This window comes from Ipomoea nil, unplaced genomic scaffold (assembly GCF_001879475.1).
Source record: "Ipomoea nil cultivar Tokyo-kokei standard unplaced genomic scaffold, Asagao_1.1 scaffold2159, whole genome shotgun sequence".
Taxonomy (NCBI): Eukaryota; Viridiplantae; Streptophyta; class Magnoliopsida; order Solanales; family Convolvulaceae; genus Ipomoea; species Ipomoea nil.
Window position 1 is genome coordinate 3,996,257 of NW_017618587.1, and position 24,888 is coordinate 4,021,144.

Sequence of the window (24,888 nt, forward strand, 5' to 3'; positions counted from 1 at the left end):
TCCACAATTGTTCTGGAGATTTAAGGATGCTCAATCATTGATGTTTAGTTAAGGATGGACGAATTTTTTCACTCAAGATCAGACCAAAGAATCAACACCGTCTTCATTGTGGATCGAATCCATAACCTGCAATTTGAAAGAGTGACTTCGTACCACTAGAACACAAGGCCATTGACTAGTACTAATTTAGTTAAGTATTAATTTCAAAATTAATTAATTTAAAATTAAAAAGGGAATAAAACCAGTCCCACTAATCAATTCGTTCGATACATTAGAATTTGAAATATGAAAAATATTTCTTAAAATTATTAAAATCACTATCTAATGCTCATTCACGGATTGATATTATCTAACTGCCTTTAGAAAGGGGACATTTTTATTTCAATGAACTTTTAATAAATTTATCAGCCCTACCATAAATTATATTATTACGGAGTACAATTTTTGTAAATAGAATTGTATTGCTTTATTACCACTTTGACTAAAGGACTATCATTAAATTTGTATTTGCACCGAAAAGCAATCGCCTCTCAGATTGCTTCGAGAGTTAAAGTTGATTTAACCCCACCAGCATCTGATGCCCTCTCATCAAATTAACGAAGTATTCACATTAATTTAGCACATTTTACAATGAGTTGACTTTAAAATATCATTACAATATTATTATTATTATATTTTGTATAGGGATACTTCCCTAGCACAAAAAATTCTATTAATGTCAGATATTTTTCGATGTAGTTCTAACTAACGTAATAAATAAATGATACGATATCGGTTTTTTAATTTGAATTCTAGAGGCGGCAAGTAGCTCACCTATATGAGAGGTTGTGAGTTCAAGTCTCCGTGAAGATGGTATTGACTCTTTGTATTTCAGTAACTTGAGATGGACATATACATATTGGCATACTGCATTGTAACAGAGTTTGATAGTACTAAAAAAAATTCTAGAAGCGCCTTGATTACAAGCCAGAAACTTGTCCGAGATCACTACGTACCACACATAACAAAATCCCTTCATTATTAGTACAAAGCCATATTTTCCTATTATTTCACTTACTTATATATGCATTAATTTTACAACACCAGTACAATAATAAAATGTTGTAAAACTTATTGAATTAACTAGTACTATATATATATATTCCAACACATGCTCAAACAAATTATGCATGGCTTAAAGGAAGAGGTGTGCAAGTGGTGACTCAATCCCCACCTCAACGACTCTACATGTCCACTCCTTATTCCTTGTCACAAACTTACAATTCACTCAGTTTTCAAGATTTGGCAATACACTGCTGAAATTTTGTGATTTTCCGACCACTCGAAAAATTGGCCACAAAAAGTGATTTTTTTCATTTTTTCGATGGGAGGTCAAAGTGGTCGGCATTTCCGACCACTTTTAATAAGTGGTCGGAAACATTTTGCCAAATTTAATTTTTTAAATTAGAGTTTATTTGCGACCACCTTAGTGGTCGGACTTTCCAACCACGTTTTGGAAGATGGTCGGAAATATTATTTTGGAAGTTTAAATTTGTATACTAATCTTGGAGCAAATTACCAAAATGGTCCCTCGACTATGTCGATTTCACTAATTTCGTTCTACTCATTTTAACTTCGCTAATTGCATCCTTCGACTATCAATTTTTTAACCATTTCGGTTCTCCGGTGACTTAAGGCACCAAACTTCCGGCAAGTATAAGGGTAATGAAGTAATTTGAGTATAATATGTGCTTCTTCTTTCAACATACCTCTGGTGACTTAAGGCACGACCTTCACATGGCGCCCGCTACTGGAGGAGAAGCACGAGTTTCTCCTCCACACCCACCTTCATCGGCTCCTACCTTGATTTTATTAAAAAAGGCCATCGAGATTCCCCGAAAAAATCAAGATCGCCTACGGTGAACCAACTCACGTAGCAGATCTCTGGACTCCCGCGGCTATCCCTGGGAAGCAGTTCCGTTCAAACACCACAGCACATTTGAGACACTTGCCATGGACCTCCCAAAGAAAGGAAGAAATCATGGCTGATATAAAGGATTTTGTAAATGGTGAAGCTTTTTACCAGAGGAAGGAATGAGTTTGAAAAAGGGGTTGCCTTCTGTATAGCCCACCCGACACTACAAAGTCCCGTATGATCGCTGCCATGGCCAATTTCTTGGTCTATGACATCTACGACCTGGAACTCGCCGAGATCCACACCAATTGCGAGCTCCGAAAGCTGATTATGAAGACAAGCTCCAAATCCATCATAGTAATTGAGGATATCGACTGCTCCATCAACCTCGCCAACAAAAACAAAACCAATAATTATGGTAAGACAGGCCAGAACAACACCACTGCCTGCTTCTACTCCTCCACTCCCGATATCAATAACGCCTGTGAGGACTGAGCCACTAACACCATAACTCTCTCCAACATCTTGAACTTCACAGACAGATTGTGGTCTTGCTACGACAACGAGAGGATTTTCGTATTCACCACCAATCATGTCGAGAAACTCGATCCCGCATTGCTGTGCAAGGTGAATGAACAAGCACATCCACATGAGCTACTGTACTTTTCCAGCCCTCAAAATCCTCCTCAAGAACTACCTAGGCTACGACGACGCCAATGTAGAGAACAACCTCTCCAGCGAACTAGAGGATGTGATTGAGGCGGTGGAGATGACGCCGGCGGACATCAACGAGGTGCTGATAAAGAACAGGAGAAACAAGAAGGCAACAATGGGGGAATTAGTGAAGATTTTGAGAGGGAGAGCAGAGATGAACAAGGCAAAGTCCGGGGAGAAGATGAGCGATCATGAAGAAGAGCAAGAGAAGTGTTAACAGTGAACTTCCAATAATATCCCTAAAAAATTGCCGTCTAAGTTGCCTGGGGACCAAAATGGTTAAAAAATTAATAGTCAAAGGGTGTAATTAGCCAAATCAAAATAACTAGGACCAAAAAGGTGAAATCGACATAGTCGAGGGACCATTTTGGTAATTTACTCACTAATCTTGTTTCCCACCACCTCGGTGGTCGGAATCCTTTATTATTATTATTTTTTTATTTTTTTATTGTTGTGGTTCAATGGTATGAAGGTCACATGATTTTTTTATAATTGATTATTTTACTCATACATTTTTTTTAACCGACCACGACGCAGAGAGTTTACTGGTAGATACCAACTCACCATTCTTTCTATGAAAAATAAGATCATGCTGCTCATTCCATATAGATACATGAAATTATTTGTACTGCACGTATTATTTTTATCACAGAATACAAACATTCACATGATATCAGTAGTCTAGGTTTTCTCATGGCGTCCATTCCTGATGGTTGTGCAGCTATTTCGTCTGAGGGAACCGTCTCTAACACTGCTACGGTGTGGTGGATCCCATACTCCCTAAGCTTGTCAGTTGTGGGACTGTAGTGGTCAATGCTTTTCATCAAACATGAAACAAGTGGATATTATAGACCCCAAAACGAAGGGCAAAGGTATGAGAATTATGGTCAACAAGGAAGCCATGAATCAATTCAATTTGGTTCTTCTTGGGAACCCACCTCTGAGTTTTCAAGGGAATCAAGGAAATAGAGGTGGAAACCAAAGGAACCAACCATGGAGAGAAAATTAAGGACAAGGGCAATACAATTAAGGTCATGGGACTAATCAAAATCAACAAGGATCTTTCCAATAATCTTCTCAAGATGTAAGCGTGAAAACTTTCATGAATATGATGATGTCTCAACTCTCAAATGAACATGTTGCAATTTCAAATGGAGGATCTGCAAGCTCAAAGCCAAGGGATAGGGACTCAAGGCTCTCCAAAAGTTTCATCTTCTAGTGGTAGGCTTCACGCTAGCATCGAGAATTCTAGAAATCATGTCAATGCCATCACCACTAGAAGTGAGAATGAAGTCGTTGAAAGGCCCATCTCTACCTACTAATGATCTTGCTTTTGAAGAAGATGTTGAGAAAGATAAAGAAGGGGATTCTAAGGTTGAGGAAGAAGTTGAGAAATTTTTTTAGAGTGAAAATGAAAATGAGCCTCTTATTCATAGAAGCAACTCAAAAGGAAAAGAGCCAATTCAAAAGGGAAGCAATTTAAGCAAGAAGAAAAGGGGCAATGACAAGCAAATAGATGACTCCGTTATTCCCAACAATTTGTTGCTATAGTCCAAAACACAAAACCAATTGAAATGCTTAAAATTTGGAACAATCAGCAGGCTTAAAGGCGACTGCATTCATTTCCAAATCAAAGCCAACAAGGTAGTCTACCTGGGACTTACAACCGAAGACGGATACACCCTCCATATAACTTGGAACTATTGTGAGACAAGAGATACCTTCTTCTACTTGTTTGAATAATCCCCTAGGTGACAACTCTACATCGCCTCCCACGAAATGTGCTACAATTTTCGGCGCATTAATTTTTACACTTGAGAAGCACAACTCGAAAAAGTCTTGAGGATCATCTATCGGAGTCTCCTGGATCTGTTTCATCAATTCCGATTTCATACTATCGAACACATCAGATGGGAGGTGTGTCACTGTCATCCCTGAATCAATTATAATGTTGCCATAGCCGTAGAATTCAAGGGAAGATCGCTGGAGCGGGAAAGTTTTGTTGCCGACGCTCACGCTGTCTAAGACGAGCCAGTAAAATGGTTTCATAGGGGATATGAGGAAGGGAATTGAAACGACATCAGGACCCTTAACTATGGCGTCAGTGCCGAAACTTATATAGCTTTTGGAATCAGATTGAGGAGACAGGCAATGGGCAAATTTTCCACCGATTTCTTTACGCAACTGCTTGATGATCGAGACGTTGGAGTAGCCGAGACCAACAGTGCCAGAAGCCGTGGTATTCGAGATGTAGACTTTATTCCGGTGGCCGCACCCCAGTACAACGTTGTTGAATGAAACATCACCGGTGGTGAGAGTATCAGTAGCAACGTCGCTGACAGTTTGGAAATAGTCGCCGTAGGTCAGATAATACTGGCAAACGTTGTCATTGGAACAGTAAAAGCCGGCATCGAGAGAACAGGTGGTATCCGAATTGTTTCACATGGCCGTCTTGTAGGAATTGCTGTTCTTCGGATCAAATATGGGCAAGCTTTGTGGGAAGCAATCGATGCATGGTTGGCACTGAGTCCAGGTGACGTCGTTGCCGGTATCAACAACGCCATAGGTTTCAAACGGCGGCGTACCGATAGAGTACTTCATCACGTATCCTCCTCCATCCAAGGGTCTGTTAGTCTTGAATTTGGAAGAACCGTCAACTCCTCCGAGGTGACTCTGGATAGAGGCGGCGCGTGATCGACTGTTGTTATACGCCTGCCGGGTCCAATCAAACCTATTGTTGGAAGGGTTGCGATAAGGGTTTGAAGGAGAATTAGGGTGGATGAGTTCAACAGTAAAGCCATTAATGATTTGAGTAGAAAGCAAAGCAAAAACAAACAATTTAAAAAATAAGGTTATTAAATCCATGGATTTAGAAGCTGATGAAGTTTGGAATGACAAACATCTTACAACTATGTCCATTTTATATACCGAATTTAATTATTTTCCTGTATTAATATTAATATAAACATGATGGCATCATGAGTGATGATAATATTCAGTGGTGCAGATGTGAACATGATAAAATTTGTCGAAATTAAATATGCAATGTCTGTCTATAATTTTGAAAGGATTACAACATCTCATTAATGGGTCAAACCAATTAACTCACCAAGGCACAAAAGTTATAGATGTAAATGCTCCATTTTTTAATAATGATCAATTGTAATTTTTATTTTGGCATTACACCCTAATGACAAAAATAATATGAATAAGGGTCAAATAGGCTACTGAACTGCACACCAAAGTGCAATTAAGTCATCGAATTGAACTAAAAAAATGCAATTGGGTCTCTGAACAACACAAAATCATACAATTAGTTCTAAAATGACTTGTTGACCTGGAATTGTGCTAACGTGGCGGTTACCAATTTAAAAAAAATTAAAATATAATTTTAAATAAAATAATTAATTAAAATTTATAATTAAAAACAAAAAAAAAAAAAACAAAAACTACAACTCGTCTACGGCAGTTCCGTCTCCATGGCCAGGAGACGAAGTTTCATATCCCTGGCCATGGAGACGAAGCCTTCGCCTCCGGCCATGGAGACGAAACTGCCGGAGACGATTCGTCTCCATGGCCGGAGACGAAGAGATGGTCTCCTGGCCATGGAGACGAACGTCTTCGTCTCCGGTAGTTCTAGGTTTTTTTTTTTAAAAAAAAAATTAAAATTTTAATTAATTATTTTATTTAAAATAGTATTTAAAAATTATTTTTAAAATTGACAACCGCCATTTCTGGTAAACAAGTTATTTTGAACCTAATTGCATAATTTTGTATTGTTCAATGACCCAATTGCATTGTTTTTTAGTTTGATGGCCTAATTGCACATTGTTGTGCAGTTCAGTGGCCTATTTGACCCTATGTTATTAATAATAATATTAAATTTTATACCTAGGATTTACGACAATACAAGAAGTCACTGACCATATTAAATGGGGTTGCTCCCATTTTTCTTTTTTTAATTTTTGTATGCAGTAGCTATCATGAATAAGCCGACCTTATATAGCATTAAAAAAATTATATATTAATCAAATATAAAATAAATTAATCAAATTAAATATTGTGACATAAAAAGTTAAAATAAGTACAAAGAAATTTGATTTCAATTTTTTAAAATAAAAATCCACGTACAAACTTCACTAGTAGATTACACAGTTTTAAGCAATTTAATACGGAGTACCAATTTATTTGAGTATTAATTTCAGAATTAATTAATTAATTGGAAGAGGGAATAAAATCAGTCCCATTACTCAATTCATTCTATACATTAGAATTTGAAATTTGAAAAATATTTTTTTAAAAGAATGAATTCCATTTTTGGTCTTACTGTTAAAGGGATCATTCTAATTTTAGTCCATCATAATTATTTTTGTCACATTGCGTCCACTATTATTAAAAGTGTTCCAATTTTAGTCCACAAAAAATCTTAAAATGGACTAAAATTGGTACATTTTTAATAAAAGTGGATGCAATGTGACAAAAATAATTATGATGGATTAAAATTGAAAAAGTACCTATAACAATATGACCAAAAATGGAATTCACTCTTTTTAAAATTATTAAAATCACTATCTACTTCTCATTCACAGATTAATATGATCTAAATGCCTTTAGAAAGGGGACATCTTTATTTTAATGAACTTTCAATAAATTTATCAACTCTACTATAAATTATCACAAATTTTTTTATCCTTCCAAATGCTCTGTCGGGTCGGGGTGTGGAGGCCCTTAGGGTTGGGGTTCAGCATTTTTTTGGAAGAATAGAATTGTATTACTTTATTGCCACTTTGCAGATTATCATTAAATTTGGATTTAAACTATCATTTAACTCCACCACTACCTCGTGCGGTCTTATCAAATTAACGAATTATATTTATATAAATATTAGCACATTTTACAATAATAAGTTGACTTTAGGTGTTATTATTTCCTTAAGATATCATTACAATAATTGTCTTGATTTTTTATTTTTGTATTTCTAAAACATTTATTTCCATTATAGAGTCATACATAACCAAACATCAATATTGGTAATCATTCCATTTTCACCTTACTACCAAACATGCAAAATACTTTCACCAAAACTCATACAATTACCAAGTATTTGATTCTCATTCTGATTCCTATTCTCATGTATGTGCGAACCAAACACACCCTAAATTAGTTATTAGTCCGTGTTAATTACTATATATTGTTCCACTAATAAGGAACAAATTAAAATTGAATTAGTTATTAGTCATTGTTAATTACTATTGTTCTACTAAGAAATAATGGGACTGAATTAGTTATTAGTCTATTGAATTAGTTATAAGTCCTTGTTAATTACTATTGTTCTACTAATAAATAATGGGACTGAATTAGTTATTAGTCCTTGTTAAATGTTAATTACTATTGTTCCATTAAAATAAGATCAGACAACCGATTGATCTGAATGACTGATGGAGATATTGCCATGCTATATATATCGGACAAAACAACACTAACAAATTTGTTAAAACAAATTAAAACATATATATAGGCTAATTTTCAGGTGCACTCCATTCTTAAAGTGTGAACGTGTGCACTCATCCGGTGCATTAATTGCGTGCATCCAACTGTCTTAAATAAACGTACATCCTCTTACGACGCACCGGCACACATGTTGCTCGCGGGGCAGTTGCGGGTCTGGGCCGTTGTTTCCGGCAGCACAGACAACGGCAATGCCTTTTTCGGTTGCATGGAAAGATTCAATTGCAATTGGATCGTTTGAAAAATTTGCATAAATGCCTTGGGAGTTTTTCAGCATTAGTAAGGAGATGGATAATATATCCACTCCATCACTAATTGAATCTTCAAAGCTTTTAAGTATTGAAGATCCAGGACACCCGAGGTAATTACATACCTTGTATACAGAGATCCGTGAACTAGGGGACCCACCCCTGGCAGTCCCTGTAGCTTGACCATAGTATGAAATATTTTCAACTCTGGAGCCAGAGGCCGTGGATGCAACATGGCTTCCATGGCCCAAGTTATCCCTTCCCGACAAAAATGGTCTTCCAAAGACATCCTTGTAAAATCTAACTCCTATAATTTTCCTAATAAGAGTCACAAAAAAAGTTTTATGTAAGTTGATACAATATAATGCTAGTTACTCAAATGCAGCCAACCTTGGACATGAAATTAGTTGTCTTCTGGCTTATTACCTATTACAATTGGTATAACTGAAATCAAACCCTTCCTGACATTTTCCCTTCCACCGGGTCGGGATGGGTCCCATTCCATTGTCATTGAAGCTAGGAGATTCAGGCCAGATTCCTAATTAACATACATAGTTTGTAAATCAGCAACGTAACATTATTATTATTATTTAGTAAGGAGTATTAACATTATATATAAAATTCCTGTAATCAAAAACCTGAGTCTATGAATCCAATTATGGTATCTGCTTCATTGGAAGATGATGATTGTTTATCCGTGGTAGAAGGAGAGATTTTTTTATAAGACATAGAATCCAAGAAATCCCAGGAGCGGGTTGTTTGGAGCTGTAAAATTGGATCAGGAAAAACAGATACCACTCCGGGGCTTTGAGCAATTGATCGAGCTTCTTCCGCCGTCAACCTGGCTGAAAACCCACAGAACCCATTTGTGTAGGTGTACACCAATGCTTTACTATTCCTGCAGATCAGATACACATATGTTATTAATATCAGTGAACATGCATAACCATGACAAATTGACAATATATATATATATATATATATATATATATATATATATATATATATATATATATATATATATATATATATATATATTTTAGATTGACCATACCTTTTAAGCAATGAGGTGATGAGTTGAGCTTGATCCTTTCGCATGGCACCATTGCTGGATGGGGCCGCAGCGCCAATATAGACGATGTAAACTTTATTACCATTTTTTTGTAGCGTAGGAGGCTTTGGCTCAGATTCTCCCACACAAGAGCAAAAGAAGATGGCAGACACACACAAAAAGTACCAGGCCCGGATTTTGGGCCGTGCAAGCTGGGCTACTGCACAGGGCCTCAAATTTTAGAGGGGTCCCAAATTTTAGAAGCTCAATATTTTATTTTTACCTAGTTAGTTTAGAAATAAAAATTAAAAGTTTTTAATTAAACCTAAAAGGCTTTATAAAAAAAAAAAAATGATAGGAACATGTATTTATTGAGTTAATACCCAAAATCGTCCTCGACTATAGTGGTTTTTCTCAATTTCGTCCTAAACGACTTTGGTGACCTAATATCATCCCAAACTTTTGTGTTTCGCTCAATTTAGTCCTCCATTTGTTATTCCGTCAAATTGGTGTTAAATTTAGGGACATTTCAGTAATGTCAATATTGATCTCTCTTTACTTTCAACTTGTGAAGTGCGAAATTCCTCTTTCTTGTACGAATTACAGCCAGAATTACTCCCGGACCTGCAAATCAAATTTTATATTCGCAGTTTTAGGAGTAATTCTGGGACTAATTCGTAAAAAAAAAAAGGGATTTCGCAGTTCACATGTCTATGCGTAAAGAGATGCCAATATTAACATTACTTAATTGTCTATTTATTTAACACCAAATGGATAGAATAACAAAGGAGGGACTAAATTGAGCAAAAACACAAAAGTATGGGACGAAATTGAGCGAAACATAAAAGTTTGGGACGATATTAGGTCACCAAAGTCGTTTAGGACGAAATTGAGAAAAACCACTATAGTCGAGGACGATTTTGGGTATTAACTCTGTATTTATTGTATTTTAACTTTGAGGTTAAGGTTCAAAACTTGTGCACACTATTATTATTATTCCATAATATGTCTATTTTTACTTGTGCGTTGCACAGAAAAGATTTGTTATAATCTTTAAATTATAACAACGAATATTATATATATAGTGCAATTAGTGAAATGAGTTGTATCGATTATGTTTTTTTTTTATGTTATCCTTGAATGAATTCGAGCAAATAATTGCCCAATTATCCGTGCAGTGTGCGTGCAATGTGCGTGCGATGCACGAATAATTTTTTTTTGTGTTATATATTTTGATAATAAAATTACGGTATTAATTTTAAATATTTTAATTTTGGTAGGGCCATATTTATTTACTCGAACAGGGCCACAAAAATTTAAATATCGGCCCTACAAAAACACAAACAATAATATCTTCTTCATAGTGTTCTAGCTTGGTACTGCTGCTGACAGATGGTGATAAATTGAGAATGGTTATGAATTTATGATGATGATGATGAGGGAGGAGCTTGAACCAAACAAGTATCCCTATATATAGTCATGAGCTGAGTGTTGAATGAGCTAGGATAACAGAAGGCCAAGAGGTCAGGCATCCACCCCAACACTCCATTCATGCAACAGTAGTGATACCGATTGGTAACGGCGAGATGAATGAGCGACGTCTAATTAAGCAATGAACTGATTTTATGTTAAAACGTGTATCACATATATGGCTTGGGTTGTTAGTGTTGTTTTCTCCAGATTTAGAAATACCATCATCGTAGTGTACACGTACACTCTCGCATAAAATATGGTAGGGATGGCGCAGCTGGATTCCCGGAGGTGGTTGTAAGCGATGGTGGTCCTCCTCCGTTGTATCCGGTGGCGTCTCTCTTTCTCGGGGTTTGCAGCGATAACTCGGTATATCTACTATACGACCATTCGTTAAAATATGTCGATGATTCACTAATTGACGGGTTGCAGGAATAGTCGAATTGAAGCCATACCCAATCGAAAAAGGATGTTATCGAAACGCATTTCAAGTAATTGTAGTAAAACTTGACCTGTTGACCCCTTGGCTTTTCTGGCAATCCGAACATATTGAATTAACTGTCGTTCTGTAAGACCATAATGAAAATGCAATTTTTGTTTTTCTTCTAGGCAAATACAATATTGAGATTTTTTCCCGGAACGCGATTGGTTTCTAAGATCACTTTCAGTCCTAGGCCTTTTAATTATTAGTTAGTCCTAGTAAAGCCCTTAGGCGACCTATTTTTTTGAAACGAGGTCCTCGGTAACGCGACATAAAGACTCCTTAATTCTGATATTCTTATTGAGTAAAGCCCCTTTAACGACGTACATTATTTATATACGTAAGATACATTTTTTAAAAGTACATTTTGAATATACTAAAGGTACATTATTTTATATAATGTATCTTCAGTACAAAAATAATGTATTTTTAATATATTAAAAATATATCTGATGTTCATAGTCCACACAATTATGTGGACCATAGTCCATGCAATAATTTGACCAGTTCTTCTTTTCTCAAAAAGGCGGCATGCTGGTTTATATTTTAATTTGGACTCAAATTTCCCATTTTGGGCCAACCCAGTTTTTTAAAATCTCTTCTTCCAATTTTTATAAAATCTCCTTTCACCATTTTGTATTGGGGCTTCATATTTTTAATTTGAGATGGGTTTTATGCATATAATCAAATTAACTGCATAATATTATAAATTTAATTAAGGCCAAAATCATCATTTAATATTACCGTAGACCTAAATTGACACAACCATCCTCAAAGAAGACCAATCTCAATATTAACTCATGTGAATAGCAAACAAATTAAGCTTCAATCCCAACTGAAGGTCCAAATTACGGCTAAAAAAATTGTACTTAGAATTATCATAACACTTTGATTTTTAATATTTTTTTTTATACATAACAATACATGAAACTTTGAGTTGATGTATTATTGATCCATACAAAATTTTCTAGCTAAACTCACTGTATGTATAAAGTATCACCTTGTTTTTACTAGGCCACAAAGTGATGAAGGTCACGTCCTAATATAATCTTTTAATTTTTGAATTCGAAGAAATAAAATTATTGAAGAATTAGCTATCCATAAGGCCAAAACTACGTTTTAGTTGTAATGATTTTTTTTTTTTTTTGTTAATTAGCTAGGAAAGAACTCTAATTTATTTATTTTTTTGAAAATAAAGTAGAAGATCTCGAAAGGAAAATTTGTAGAGTGCAAATCAGTAAATTTAGCTTGAATACAGTCAGGAGTGTCTAGAGAGTTCTTAGTTTGTGACTTTGAGAAAGGCAAGATGTAGAGCTACCGTGTGAGTGAAGAGTGGATATGATTCTGGAAACTTAGCTATATTATAATGTGTATGTCAAATTTCTTGAACATATATATATATATATATATATATATATATATATATATATATATATATATATATATATATATATATATATATATATATATATATATATATATATATATATATATATATATAGTTTCGTTCTGGTGCAAATGGCGCGCCCAAGTGCGAAAATCTAAGTGCATATATAGTTATAACTAGGTGCATCTAGGTGAAAGTAGGTACACCTGATCAATGAATGTTAACAAGACAAAATTACATGCACTTGTATGTGAAGTAGGTACACTTGTAATTGAGAGTCGAACTTTTGACATTTTAATCTAATGTTAAAATAAATGACTAAAAGGGTAAAACATGATTCTTGTACTTAAAGTGTAACACCTCACTTTTCTTAATCTAGATTCTCGAACACTTAGCTTAATAAGATAAGCTAAGCACGAAATAAACAAAAGATTCAAGGACTTAAAGCTAATTTAAACCAACCAATGGGTGTTACCGCCACAATCAGCACTCGAGGTGACTGCACTGGCTAAAAAAGAAAGAAAACTAACAGTCAAACTTCATTGAAAATTTAAACATGGGGTACGACCCCGGTGTTCAACACCAACAAAACGGAAATCTAAGAATCCATAAGTAACAAAGTCTAACAACAATACAACACTAGTCAAAACATCAAAAGAAGATAACTAGGCCCTAAAAGCTCATCTGTGCACTAATTACTCTCGTGCGCGCTCAACAACTGGGCCCACCTGAAAGGGGTTACAAAACAATTTGAGAATAAACCAGTTAGCAAATTAATTCTAAGTATAAACCACTCATGTAAAGTACTATAGAATATAGATTTTGAAAAGCATTTGGCAAGCACACATAACTCAAGTACTTTCAACACTTGGACAATAACTCAACAACTCAAAATCAAATATATATGCTTGCAACCTAGTCAACATATAAATCAACGTACACAATAGTCATGCTTAACAAACACGAGTAAACATAGCTCAATATATACTCAAGCCTTCAAGCCCATCAATGAACAATAACAAGGTATATAACTCAACATGATCTAGATGCAACACATGTAAAACAGGTGAAAGGAAAAGCCAAAAAGAAATAAGCTCGTCGGGTAGTATCCAACATTCCAACTTAGTAACGCATGAATATCGATCAAGTTACTCACAATGGACCGCAATGTCCAAATCTTTCTCAAACTTTCATTCTTTCACTTTTCCTTCCGAAATGACATAGTCCTAACGGGCCTCCAAAATCAATTTACCTCACTATATATATATATATATATATATATATATATATATATATATATATATATATATATATATATATATATATATATATGCCTCATGCCACAACTTTTCTTATGCATACTCATGCACAAATAATCTCAATCAACTCCTCTTTCTCACAACTTTGGAAATCAAATATCATGCAACTCTCAATGCAAAATAAATAATGATTTTTCAAAATAGATATAGGGTTTGAAAATAGTTTAAGGCTTCACTTGAGCGTTTACTGTACTCGATCTTTAAAAGTGGCAAAATGCACTTCTCAAATGCAAAGTTTGTAAAACAGTGACTTATGCAAAAACTCTCAATAATCTCAACAATTCTACTATTTATGAGCCAAGCAATTGTATATATGTGTATTCATTAAATATATTAGAACCCTTTGCAACAAAAATACTTGGTTACTATTTAAAAAAGGTTTAGTAACAATTATAATAAATCACTTATATTACATTGTATTCATATACTGTGAGATACATAGTTAAATTTAACTTATGTATGAACTTCTCATATATAATCTTAAATTGATATATTTTCAAATATTTATTTAATTATAAACATTGGGCATTAACTTATTCGCGCAATGCGCGTGTAGAACTAGTAATATATATAAGAGGCAATTGCATATACTACAAGTCATTTCGATTAATATATTATTACAAGATTTTATGTAAAATATTTAATATAAATAGCATTCTCTTATATCATTGGAGATGTTCATGCATTCAATTTTCAATTTATTTAATTTTTATATTTGATAAAATTAATTATTGAATTGAAATGCCTACATATAATTTAATTTGGTAAAATTAATTAATCGACTTGATTAACTAAAATTCACAAAGAAGTATGGTGGTTTGGGTTTTAAGGAGCTTAGGGCTTTTAATCTTGCTATGTTGGGAAAACAGGCATAGCGTTTTCTAACAAATCCAGGAATGCTTGCAGCAAAAATTTATAAAGCAAGGTATTACCCTACAACTAGTTTGACTGATGCTACTATTGGGAATTGCCCAAGTTATTGTTGGAGGAGTATTATGGCGGCACATGCAGTGGTAGTCTCTGGGGTGCGTAGGAGAATTGGAAATGGACAAACAACTTTGGTATGGGGACACCCGTGGCTACCAGATAACCCAAACCCTTTAATCCAAACAGAGATGCCAGAAGAATTAAGAGAGGCACGGGTCGCGGGTTTGATTGATTTACAAACACATACATGGAATTCACATATTTTAACTGGTCTGTTTATTCCTGAAGATGTGAACCGGATAAGTATGATCCCTATTAGTCCTGACTATGAGATCATACACTGTGAAGAATGCCTATAGGCGTATTGTTGGGGACTATGAGAATAATCTAGCTGTGTTTGATAAATGGATTTTAATGTGGAAATTAAAAGTCTCTCCCAAGTGGAAGATGTTTTTGTGGAGAGCCATTTGTGATATTCTACCCACAACCACTAATTTGATTATTAAAAGGGTTGAAGTGGATCCAATATGCCCAATGTGTGCTTTAGATCATGAAGTTGTGTTACATGCTTTAGTGCTCTATGAATATTCTACACTTGTTTGGAATATAACACAATTGCCTATCACTAATATTATTGCAGATTCTTTTACAACATGGCTAAAAGGGGCTTTGGCGGTCTTAACGGATGAGCAAACCCGGTTGATGGTAGCCGTGTTATATCATATTTGGAGGACCCGCAACTCAGCCGTATGGAAGGGGTCTATGATGTGGCCTGCCGATGTTGGCAGAGTGGCAGCCGCAACTTTCCAGGCCTACGGCACTGCCCAGTACCGCCAGACACAGCCGGCTCCGGCTTCGGCGCCACCCACCAAAACGGATGGCGGAAGACCATGACACGGGCGAGGCCACGTACGGTATAATACTTGTTGCGCCGAACGGCTCTTTTGTGGTAGCAAAGAATGGCAAATTACCCGTTTGTTTCTAACCACTTATGGCTGAGGCACAAGTATATAAGGAGGCACTATCTTGGCAGCTTGAACAGAACGACACATCAGTAAGTCTACTCACTGATTGCATGGTATTGGCTACAACTATGCGGCACCATGACACACCAATTCATTCGTATGTTGGGGTCACAATTGATCAATGCAGAACACTTACGTCTTTGTTTAGTCGTATTTCGTTAAATTATGTTTCTAGACAGGTTAATTTACATGCGCATACTTTAACTTCGTTAGCTTTTACACAGGATTAAGCTATGTACTGTGATTCTATCCCTCCTAACGCTATTACGACTTTGATTCATTAATACAATCGCCAGATTGGCTTTCAAAAAAAAACTAAAATTCACATAAAAAGTAGTTGATTGATGTAACATAGAGTGCATGTGTGTTTTGTCTTCTTAGAATTGAGGGTTGTGATACGCATTATATAATAACTAGTATTTTTTTATGCGCGATGCGCAAAAAATAGGTGCACAATATTAATACATTACATTAAAATTTTAGAATTTATTTAGATTTTAGATATTTAAGTTATTCTAAATAATAATAATAATAATAATGTAAATCATTTTTATAAATTTGATACTTATATTTTATGTAATAATTAACATATAACTCAAATATACAATGTTTATATATTATTATTAATGAAGAAAATAAGAAAATATATGGTGGATGCATGTGCATGGTAAGAATAGTGGAAAAGATAACGGAAGTTATAACGGTAGGGGTATGTTTGTCCAAAATATCATCCGCGAACAGTAAGTGAGTTATTGGTGGTGCATGACGGACTACACGCACCCCATGCAACATCCCCATTCCCATGTACTTCTCTATTAGAATACTCAGGCCTTCCACAACTAAAAGAAAAAGATAAGGGGACAACGGGTCCCCTTGCCTCAATCCCCGTCCCGGATTAATAGGCCCTAGCTGCCGCTGCTTGTATAAGACATGATACTTTACTGTTCTGACTATTCCCATTATTATATCAATCCAACGCCTGGCAAACCCCAACTTATCCATCATCGCATCCAGAAAGCCCCACTCAACACGGTCGTAGGCTTTACTCATATCCACTTTCAGCACCACTACTCCTTCCTTCCCCTGCTGCATCTTCCTCCTTAAATAGTGATTGGCATCATACGCTAACATAATGTTGTCTGTTATTAGCCGCCCTGGCACAAAGGCACTCTGAGCTGGCGAGATAATACCATCCAAGAGATGTTTCATCCTATTCGCGCACACCTTCGCGGCAATCTTGTACACCACATTACATAACGCTATTGGTCTTAGATCCTTCATAGTTTCCGGAACGTGTTTCTTCGGGACTAGCACTATGTAAGTATCATTCACTGATGGGAGTTCTACTGTGGTTATAAACCCCTTGCAAAAAGCTGTTACTGCCTCCCCCACAATATCCCAATAATGCTGAAAAAATCCAGGCCCCAACCCATCTGGTCCCGGAGACTTGTCTGGGTGCATCTGAAACACCGCTTTTCGCACCTCCTCTGCTGTCACCTGGCGCAAAAGCTTTGCATTATCCTGTGCTCCAATTTTGACCCCCACACGGTCCAAAATTTCATTCATATCCCCTTGGTCTGCCTCAAACAATGTCTAAAAATAACCTTGCATTACCCGGCCTATTTCATCCGTACCCTCCACCCAGTTCCCATCTTCATCCTTCAGCCTGGTTACCCTATTCCTTCTCCTCCTTGATTTTACTGAATTATGGAAATACCTACTATTGCAATCTCCCCCTTGTACCAGTGTTCTTTCGCTCTCTGTTTCCAAAAATAATGCTGCTGCTCTAACACAGCTATATAATCCCTTTCGGCTTGCTCATATGCTGCCACACTACCTTGGTCATACCGTGATTGCAACCTCTCCAACCTTAACTTGCACTGGTCTATTCGTCTCTTGAAGTCCCTGTTATAAGACTTCCCCCATCTCCAGATGTCACGGCCACAGATTTCAATTCTATGTAACACATCCTGCCCTCTAGTTCGTTCCCAGCTGTGAGCTACAATTTCACGACACCTATCCTCCCTGAGCCACATATTATCAAAGAGAAACCGTTTCCGACGCACACCATTTACCGCAACTATCGGAGTTAGAAGCAACGGAATGTGATCACTATAAACACAAGGTAAGGAACACGACGTAGTCTCTGCAAACATAGTCCTCCAGTCCTCAGTCACGAGAATCCGGTCTAGCTTTTCCTCCGCCATATTACTCCTTCCCCGTGAGCGGACCCATGTATACTGGTATCCAGAAAACGGCATATCCTGAAGCCCACAATCCGCCACTGCATCCCCAAACCCCGTAATACACCAGGGCGGGTGGGGTGCTCGGCTCCTCTTTTCACTTTGATGCAATAAATCGTTGAAGTCACCCATTATAACCCACGGCTCTGTACTTTGCCCAGCCAAATTCCGCAACATCTGCCAGGCCTCTCTCCTCTGTGCCCTTCCAGAAAACCCATAATACCCCGTAAACTGCCACCCCGGACCTCCCGCCTCAAGCTCTAGCCTAATTGATAATATAGCGCAACATTACTACTCTTAATTAAAATGATGTTATAAAACTTATTCAATTAATGACTACTATAGTCCAAAACACAAAACCAACTGAATTGAAATGCTCAAAATTTGGAACAATCAGCAGGCTTAAAGGCGACTGCATTCATTTCCAAATCAAGGCCAACAAGGTAGTCTACCTGGGACTTAATACCGAAGACGGATACACCCTCCATATAACTTGGAACTATTGTGAGACAAGAGATACCTTCTTCTACTTGTTCGAATAATCTCCGAGGTGACAACTCTACATCCCCTCCCACGAAATGTGCTACAATTTTGGGCACTTTAATTTTTACACTTGAGAAGCACAACCCGAAAAAGCCTTGAGGATCATCTATCGGAGTCTCCTGGATCTGTTTCATCAATTCCGATTTCATACTATCGAACACATCAGATGGGAGGTGTGTCACTGTCATCCCTGAATCAATTATAATGTTGCCATAGCTGTAGAATTCAAGGGAAGATCGCTGGAGCGGGAAAGTTTTGTTGCCGACGCTCACGCTGTCTAAGACGAGCCAGTAAAATGGTTTCATAGGGGATATGAGGAAGGGAATTGAAACGACATCAGGACCCTTAACTATGGCGTCAATGCCGAAACTTATATAGGGATATTAGGTTTGGTTAGTTCAAGCCTCTCATCATCATTATCAATTTATCATCAGCAATACCAATTAAGAACAATATGAAGTAGATATTCTTTGTGTTTTTTTTTTTTTTTTTTTTTTTTTGTGTATCTGTTTTCTTTATTTATTATAAATCAAAGTATATATATATATATATATATATATATATATATATATATATATATATATATATATATATACTTTGTAATCTTGTACAGAAGGTGTGAAATGAAATAAAGCAATATACATTCCTCATTTCATCATTTTCTTCTCTCTATTTTGTTGTTCTTCGCGAGCTAAAGGTCTGCAAATAAACTTGCAACACAACATAAATAATTTTTTTAATCATTATTTATTGTTCATTTACGGATTAATATTATATATGTGTCATTAAAAAAAGAAATTATTTGCCAAGGATCTTGTGGTACCAAGTTGCTTCTCTATGTGGGAGGTATTGGGGTGGTGACATTTGACAAAATAGCTTGTATATGTGGGTATTCTCTTCCTTTATAATAAAGCAAAAGGAAATTATTCCAAACTCAAATTTTAATTTGCAAAGGGTTTAATTCGGCCAAAATTGAACAAACATGCATCAAATATTTTCTGTAAGACTTATTAAATTAAAGCTACAGTCCAGTTATAACACAAGGAATTGAAATGTTAAAATTTGGAGCAATCAGCTGCAGGCTTGAAGCTGACTGCATTTATTTCCAAATCAAATCCAACTAGGTAGTCTACCTGAGATGGAGAGCCTAAGATGGATGTACCCATCGAATAATATGGAACTATAGTGAGACAAGATACACCTTCTTCTACTTCTTCGAATAATCCCCGAGGAGATAATTCTACATCGCCTCCCGAAAAATGTGCAACAACTTTTGGCAACTTAATACCACTTTTCATTGCCGTGGCCGAGTAACATAACTGGAAAAAGCCTTGAGGATCATCTATCGGAGTGTGATCGATGTGTTTCATAAATTCCGATTTCATACCATCGAACACATTGGGCGGCAGGAATGTCACTGTCGTCCCTGAATCAATGATAATGTTGCCGGCATCTTCCGGACGAACCTCGAGCGGAAAGTTTTTATTGCCCACACTCATGCTGTCTAAAACGAGCCAGTAAAATGGATCTCCGGTGGTTATGGTCAAGGGAATTATAACAGTATCAGGACCCGTAACTATGGCGTCAGTGCCGAAACTTATATAGCTTTTAGAATCGGATTGAGGAGAGAAGCAGTGAGCAAATTTTCCACCAATTTGTTCACGCAATTGCTTGATGATCGAGGCGTTAGAGTAGCCGAGACCAACAATGCCAGAGGCAGTGGTGTTTGAGAATTTGGCTTTATTCTGGTGGCCGCACCCCAGCAAAACGTTCTTGAAGGAAGCGTCGCCGATGGTGAGAGTATCAGTAGCAACGTCGCCGAGGGTTCGGGAATAGTCGTTGTAGATCACGTCGTACCGGCAAACATTGTCGTTAGAACAGTAAAAGACGTAATCGAGAGAACAGTTGATACTCGAATCATTGCACATGGCCGTCTTGTACGATTTGCTGTGTTTCGGATCAAATATGGGCAAGCTTTGTGGGAAGCAATGGATGCATGGTTCGCACTGAGTCCAGGTGACGTCGCTGCCGGTATCGATAAGGCCGTAGGTTTCAAACGGCGGCGTACCAATGGCGTACTCCATTCAAGGGTTTTATGAAAGTCTTGAATTTGGAAGAACCGTCGATAGAGGCGGCGCGTGGGTTATGCGTTTGCCGGATCCAATCAAACCGGTTGTTGGAAGGGTTGCGATATGGGTTTGAAGGAGAATTAGGGTGGATGAGTTCAACAGTGAAGCCATCAATGGTTTGAGTAGAAAGCAAAGCAAAAACAAACAGCGTAAAAAATAAGGTTAAATCCATGGATTTAGAAGCTGATGAAGTTTGGAATGACAAACATCTTACAACTATGTCCATTTTATATAAACATGATGGCATCATGAGTGGTGATAATATTGAGTGGTACAGATGTTAACATGATAAAGTTTGTCCAAATTAAATATGCAATATCTGTCTATAATTTTTAAAGGATTACAATAGATCATTAATGGGTCAAACAAATTAACTCACCAAAACACAAAATTATAGATGTAAATGCTCCATTTTTTAATAATGGTCAATTAAATCATTTTTATTTTGGTATTACACCCTAATGACAAAATAATAATACTATTAATGATTATATTAAATTTTATACCTAGAATTTACAGTACAAGAAGTCAATGACCATATTAGACTATCATTTAACTCAGCCAGGCCACTACCTCGTGCGGTCTCATCAAATTAACGAATTATATTTACATAAATATTAGCACATTTTAAATAAGTTGACTTTAGGTGTTATTATTTGCTTAAGATATCATTACAAATTTACAATTTAAAAGGTGATTGCATATACTATGATCGAGTTCCATTGATATAATATAATAATAAGAGTTAAACAACGATTTGGTCCCTCAATTATTAGCGAATTGTCAATGTAGTCTCTCAATCGCTTATTTATCGATTTGACCCCCGAAAATAATTGTTTTTAGTTGATTTAGTCCCTTCGACCGTAGTCCGTCAACAAGCCGGCAATAGCTCCGATATACCATGGACAATTTGGTCTTTTCACTTCTATTTGGAACAAAAACACCTCCGGTGTGTATTATATTTCTTGATTTGAGTCTGGTACACATATTATATATGTACCGTATACTATATTATATAATAATATTTTTTTTGCTTTTTTAAAAATGAATGAGAAATCCTGAGGTCCATCATTTTCTTCCTTTCGGCGGCGATGTTTGATGGCGAACATCGGCGACGTTGAGGGGCATCGTGCGGCGCCTTTAGGCCGCTAATGGCGGAGTTGTTGTCGAATCGGCGGCAGACCGTTTCATCGGCGTTATAGTACTTTGACCGGCGATTGAGTAGTTTTGACTGGCAGATTTGGCACATTGGACGCGATTCCCATAGAGTGTGTTTTTTTAAACTTTTTTTTTGAGAACTTACATATCAATAAGTATCGCATTTTGATGGGAAAATATTCACTTAACATCTCAAATTGAAAATATGAAGGCCCAATACAAAATGGTGGGAGGAAATTTTAAAGAAACTGGGTCGACCCAAAATGAGAAATTTAAGCTTAAATTAAAATATAAACCAGCAGGCCAATCGTTATACCCTACACCACGGCGCATATAGCACTGTGCGCCGCGCGCCTTCCAAAACGACATCGTTTTGGGAGGCGCGGTAGAAAGTTGCTGGGATTATGTGTATTTGTTCACACAGTTATGTGTATTTGTTCATACAGTTATGTGTATTGGTTCATACAGTTATGTACATTTTTTATACAATTATGTACATTCTTTTTATACAATTATGTACATCCGAATCAGAAAATTTATGTGTATTATGTTAATAATTGATGTGTTTTATGTTAAAAGTTTATGTTTATTATGTATTATGTTAGATTATGTGTATTATCTTTTAAAAAGAGTATGTATATTTTGTTATATAATTATGTACATTCATGTATACAATTATGTGTATTCTAGTATAACATTATGTACATTCTTGAACAACGGGTTTTTTTTAAAGAAAAAACTACTGCCATTCACTGGGGCGGGAAATTTCAAAAAATAAATAAATAAATAAAACGACGTCGTTTTGCATCTGAGCGCATAGTGCAACGTGCGCCGTGGTGTAGGATATAAATTGCCCCAGCAGGCCCTTTTTTGAAAAAGAACTGGGTCTGGGCCATTTTTTCAGACCCGGCCCAGATTTACCCCTTATCAGCTTCATCTCCATTAAGCTGCGGCACCGAGAAAGAGAGAGACGCCGCCGGATCCGACGGTGCACCATCGCTTACAAGTTACAACAACCGCCGGGAATCCAGCTGCGCCACCCCTACCATATTTTATGCCAGAATGTGTGTAAACTACAATACGATGATGGCATTTCTAAATCTGGAGAAAACAACACTAACAACACAAACCATATCTGTGCTAACACGTTTTACCATATGGAATTAGCAACCAAAATCAGTTGCTTGCTTAATGGCTTAATGCAAAAGCTCTTATCCATCCGGCTGTTGCGCTTCTTCACGGTTATACGTCGCTCATTCCGTCGTTATCCATCGGTATAGGTAATAGAGACAGCAACTCGATCACACAATACAAATCCTCAGGCCATGATTTTGACATGAAAGAATATAAATTTTACCTTTAAATATTGTATAATAGCCCACAAACCACGTAAAAAGAGTCAACCACAAATAATAGAATGTTGACAAGAATTGAATTCATAACCTCTAGGGTGGTGTTTGGTTCACGGAATGTTAGATTACCTTAGGGAATGTTAGATTACTGGGGATGTTAGATTCCTGTGTTTGGTTTAAAACTAAGATATGTAAATAAGACAACGGTAATAAGATAAATTGATTAAAACGTCCAAAGCCCAACATTAGTAATAAGACAAGGGAATGTGAGATTACCTAATAAATTGGAGGGTATCTCACATTCCCTTCCAATCGCTAAAAACTTAATGCGGAGGTTATCTGACATTACCTGGAAAAGTTACATAACGTGAACCAAACATGAGAATATTATATTATCAAGCAAATATAACCTTGGTTATCTTATATAACCTGAACCAAACGCTCCCTAAGTACGTGAATCATATTCCACATACTTGATTTTCTATGTTTTTTACATCAAATTAGAATGTTAGACGGACTCATTGATATGAATTTATATAGATACTAGTTGCCACACGTGCGTTGCGCGAATAATCTGATGCTCGATGTGTATTTTTAAATTAAATAGGACCAAATCCTCGTAATCCAAAAAGACTCATTCTAACCCAAAAAGACAATGATAACATGCATATATAGTTTATCATCTACATTGAATATATATTGTAAATTAAGTGTATCATTTCATTAATGTCAATGCGTGATTCTAATTAATTGACCAAAGTTAATATTAAATTTTATATTAATTTTTTAATACATTCTAACATATTCATAGTATAAAAATGAAGATAAAATTATTAGATTGACATAAAGGTAAAATTACATAAGTCTTATATAAAGCAATTATTTTATAGTGTAAGGGGATATTATATTTACATGTAAACCTTCAAAAAGTGAATCAAACTTGATTGACCAATTATATGATTATTTATATACATTGACTATAAGTATTAAGTCAGTACATAAAATTTTTATTGACATACTGACAATTTTAATTAGTTTTACAACAATGATACCTAATAACTTTCTTAAATAATGTAAATCTATTTTTATGATAATTCACAAATTAACAATAAATTCAATTTCATTTCTTACTTTAATATAAACTCATAAAATTACCAAATATTTAGAGAATATAAATAATAATTGCAATGTTCAACAAAAAAAATAATAATAAATAATAAATAATAATAATAATAATAATAACAATAACAATAACAATAACAATAACGGGCATGCATCTAGGTGGAGAGTTGAAAGTCAAATAATAAATTAGAAATTAATTGTCTTTAACTCCCAAATTTGCCCTTATGCTTGTAAAAGAAATTTGTGATGGTATATATATTGATTTCATGTTACTCCCTCTGTTAGAGTATTAACAAGGTTGAGGATAAATTGGAAAA

At 35.9% G+C, this 24,888-nt stretch overlaps 5 protein-coding genes across 6 annotated transcripts; 1 reads left to right on the top strand and 4 right to left on the bottom strand.

The window, feature by feature from the left end:
* Positions 1-53: 53 nt before the first annotated feature.
* On the bottom strand, positions 54-9,535 carry LOC109149331 (CO(2)-response secreted protease-like). Of its 2 annotated transcripts, XM_019297049.1 has the most exons (5): positions 9,419-9,535; positions 9,003-9,262; positions 8,791-8,902; positions 8,490-8,682; positions 54-126 (listed from the first exon to the last, which is right to left on the bottom strand). In XM_019297049.1, the coding sequence occupies exons 1-5, from the start codon at positions 9,460-9,462 to the stop codon at positions 79-81; spliced, it is 657 nt and encodes a 218-aa protein (XP_019152594.1). In that variant the 5' UTR covers positions 9,463-9,535; the 3' UTR covers positions 54-78. The 2 variants fall into 2 exon arrangements, with proteins under 2 accessions (XP_019152594.1, XP_019152593.1); XM_019297048.1 differs by lacking the exon at positions 54-126 and having other exon boundaries at positions 8,134-8,682.
* Positions 2,498-2,961, top strand: LOC109149333 (AAA-ATPase At5g57480-like). Its single transcript, XM_019297050.1, has one exon. The coding sequence runs from the start codon at positions 2,526-2,528 to the stop codon at positions 2,823-2,825; it is 300 nt and encodes a 99-aa protein (XP_019152595.1). The 5' UTR covers positions 2,498-2,525; the 3' UTR covers positions 2,826-2,961.
* An 8,186-nt stretch (positions 9,536-17,721) lies between the features above and the next one.
* LOC109149232 lies at positions 17,722-18,399 on the bottom strand. Its single transcript, XM_019296892.1, has one exon. The coding sequence runs from the start codon at positions 18,397-18,399 to the stop codon at positions 17,722-17,724; it is 678 nt and encodes a 225-aa protein (XP_019152437.1).
* A 161-nt stretch (positions 18,400-18,560) lies between these two features.
* Positions 18,561-19,115, bottom strand: LOC109149233 (probable aspartic protease At2g35615). The gene has a single exon (XM_019296893.1). The coding sequence runs from the start codon at positions 19,113-19,115 to the stop codon at positions 18,645-18,647; it is 471 nt and encodes a 156-aa protein (XP_019152438.1). The 3' UTR covers positions 18,561-18,644.
* Positions 19,116-19,865: 750 nt separating this feature from the next.
* On the bottom strand, positions 19,866-20,894 carry LOC109149234 (aspartic proteinase CDR1-like). The gene has a single exon (XM_019296894.1). It carries the CDS (start codon positions 20,892-20,894, stop codon positions 19,866-19,868), a length of 1,029 nt encoding a protein of 342 aa, XP_019152439.1.
* Positions 20,895-24,888: the final 3,994 nt, after the last annotated feature.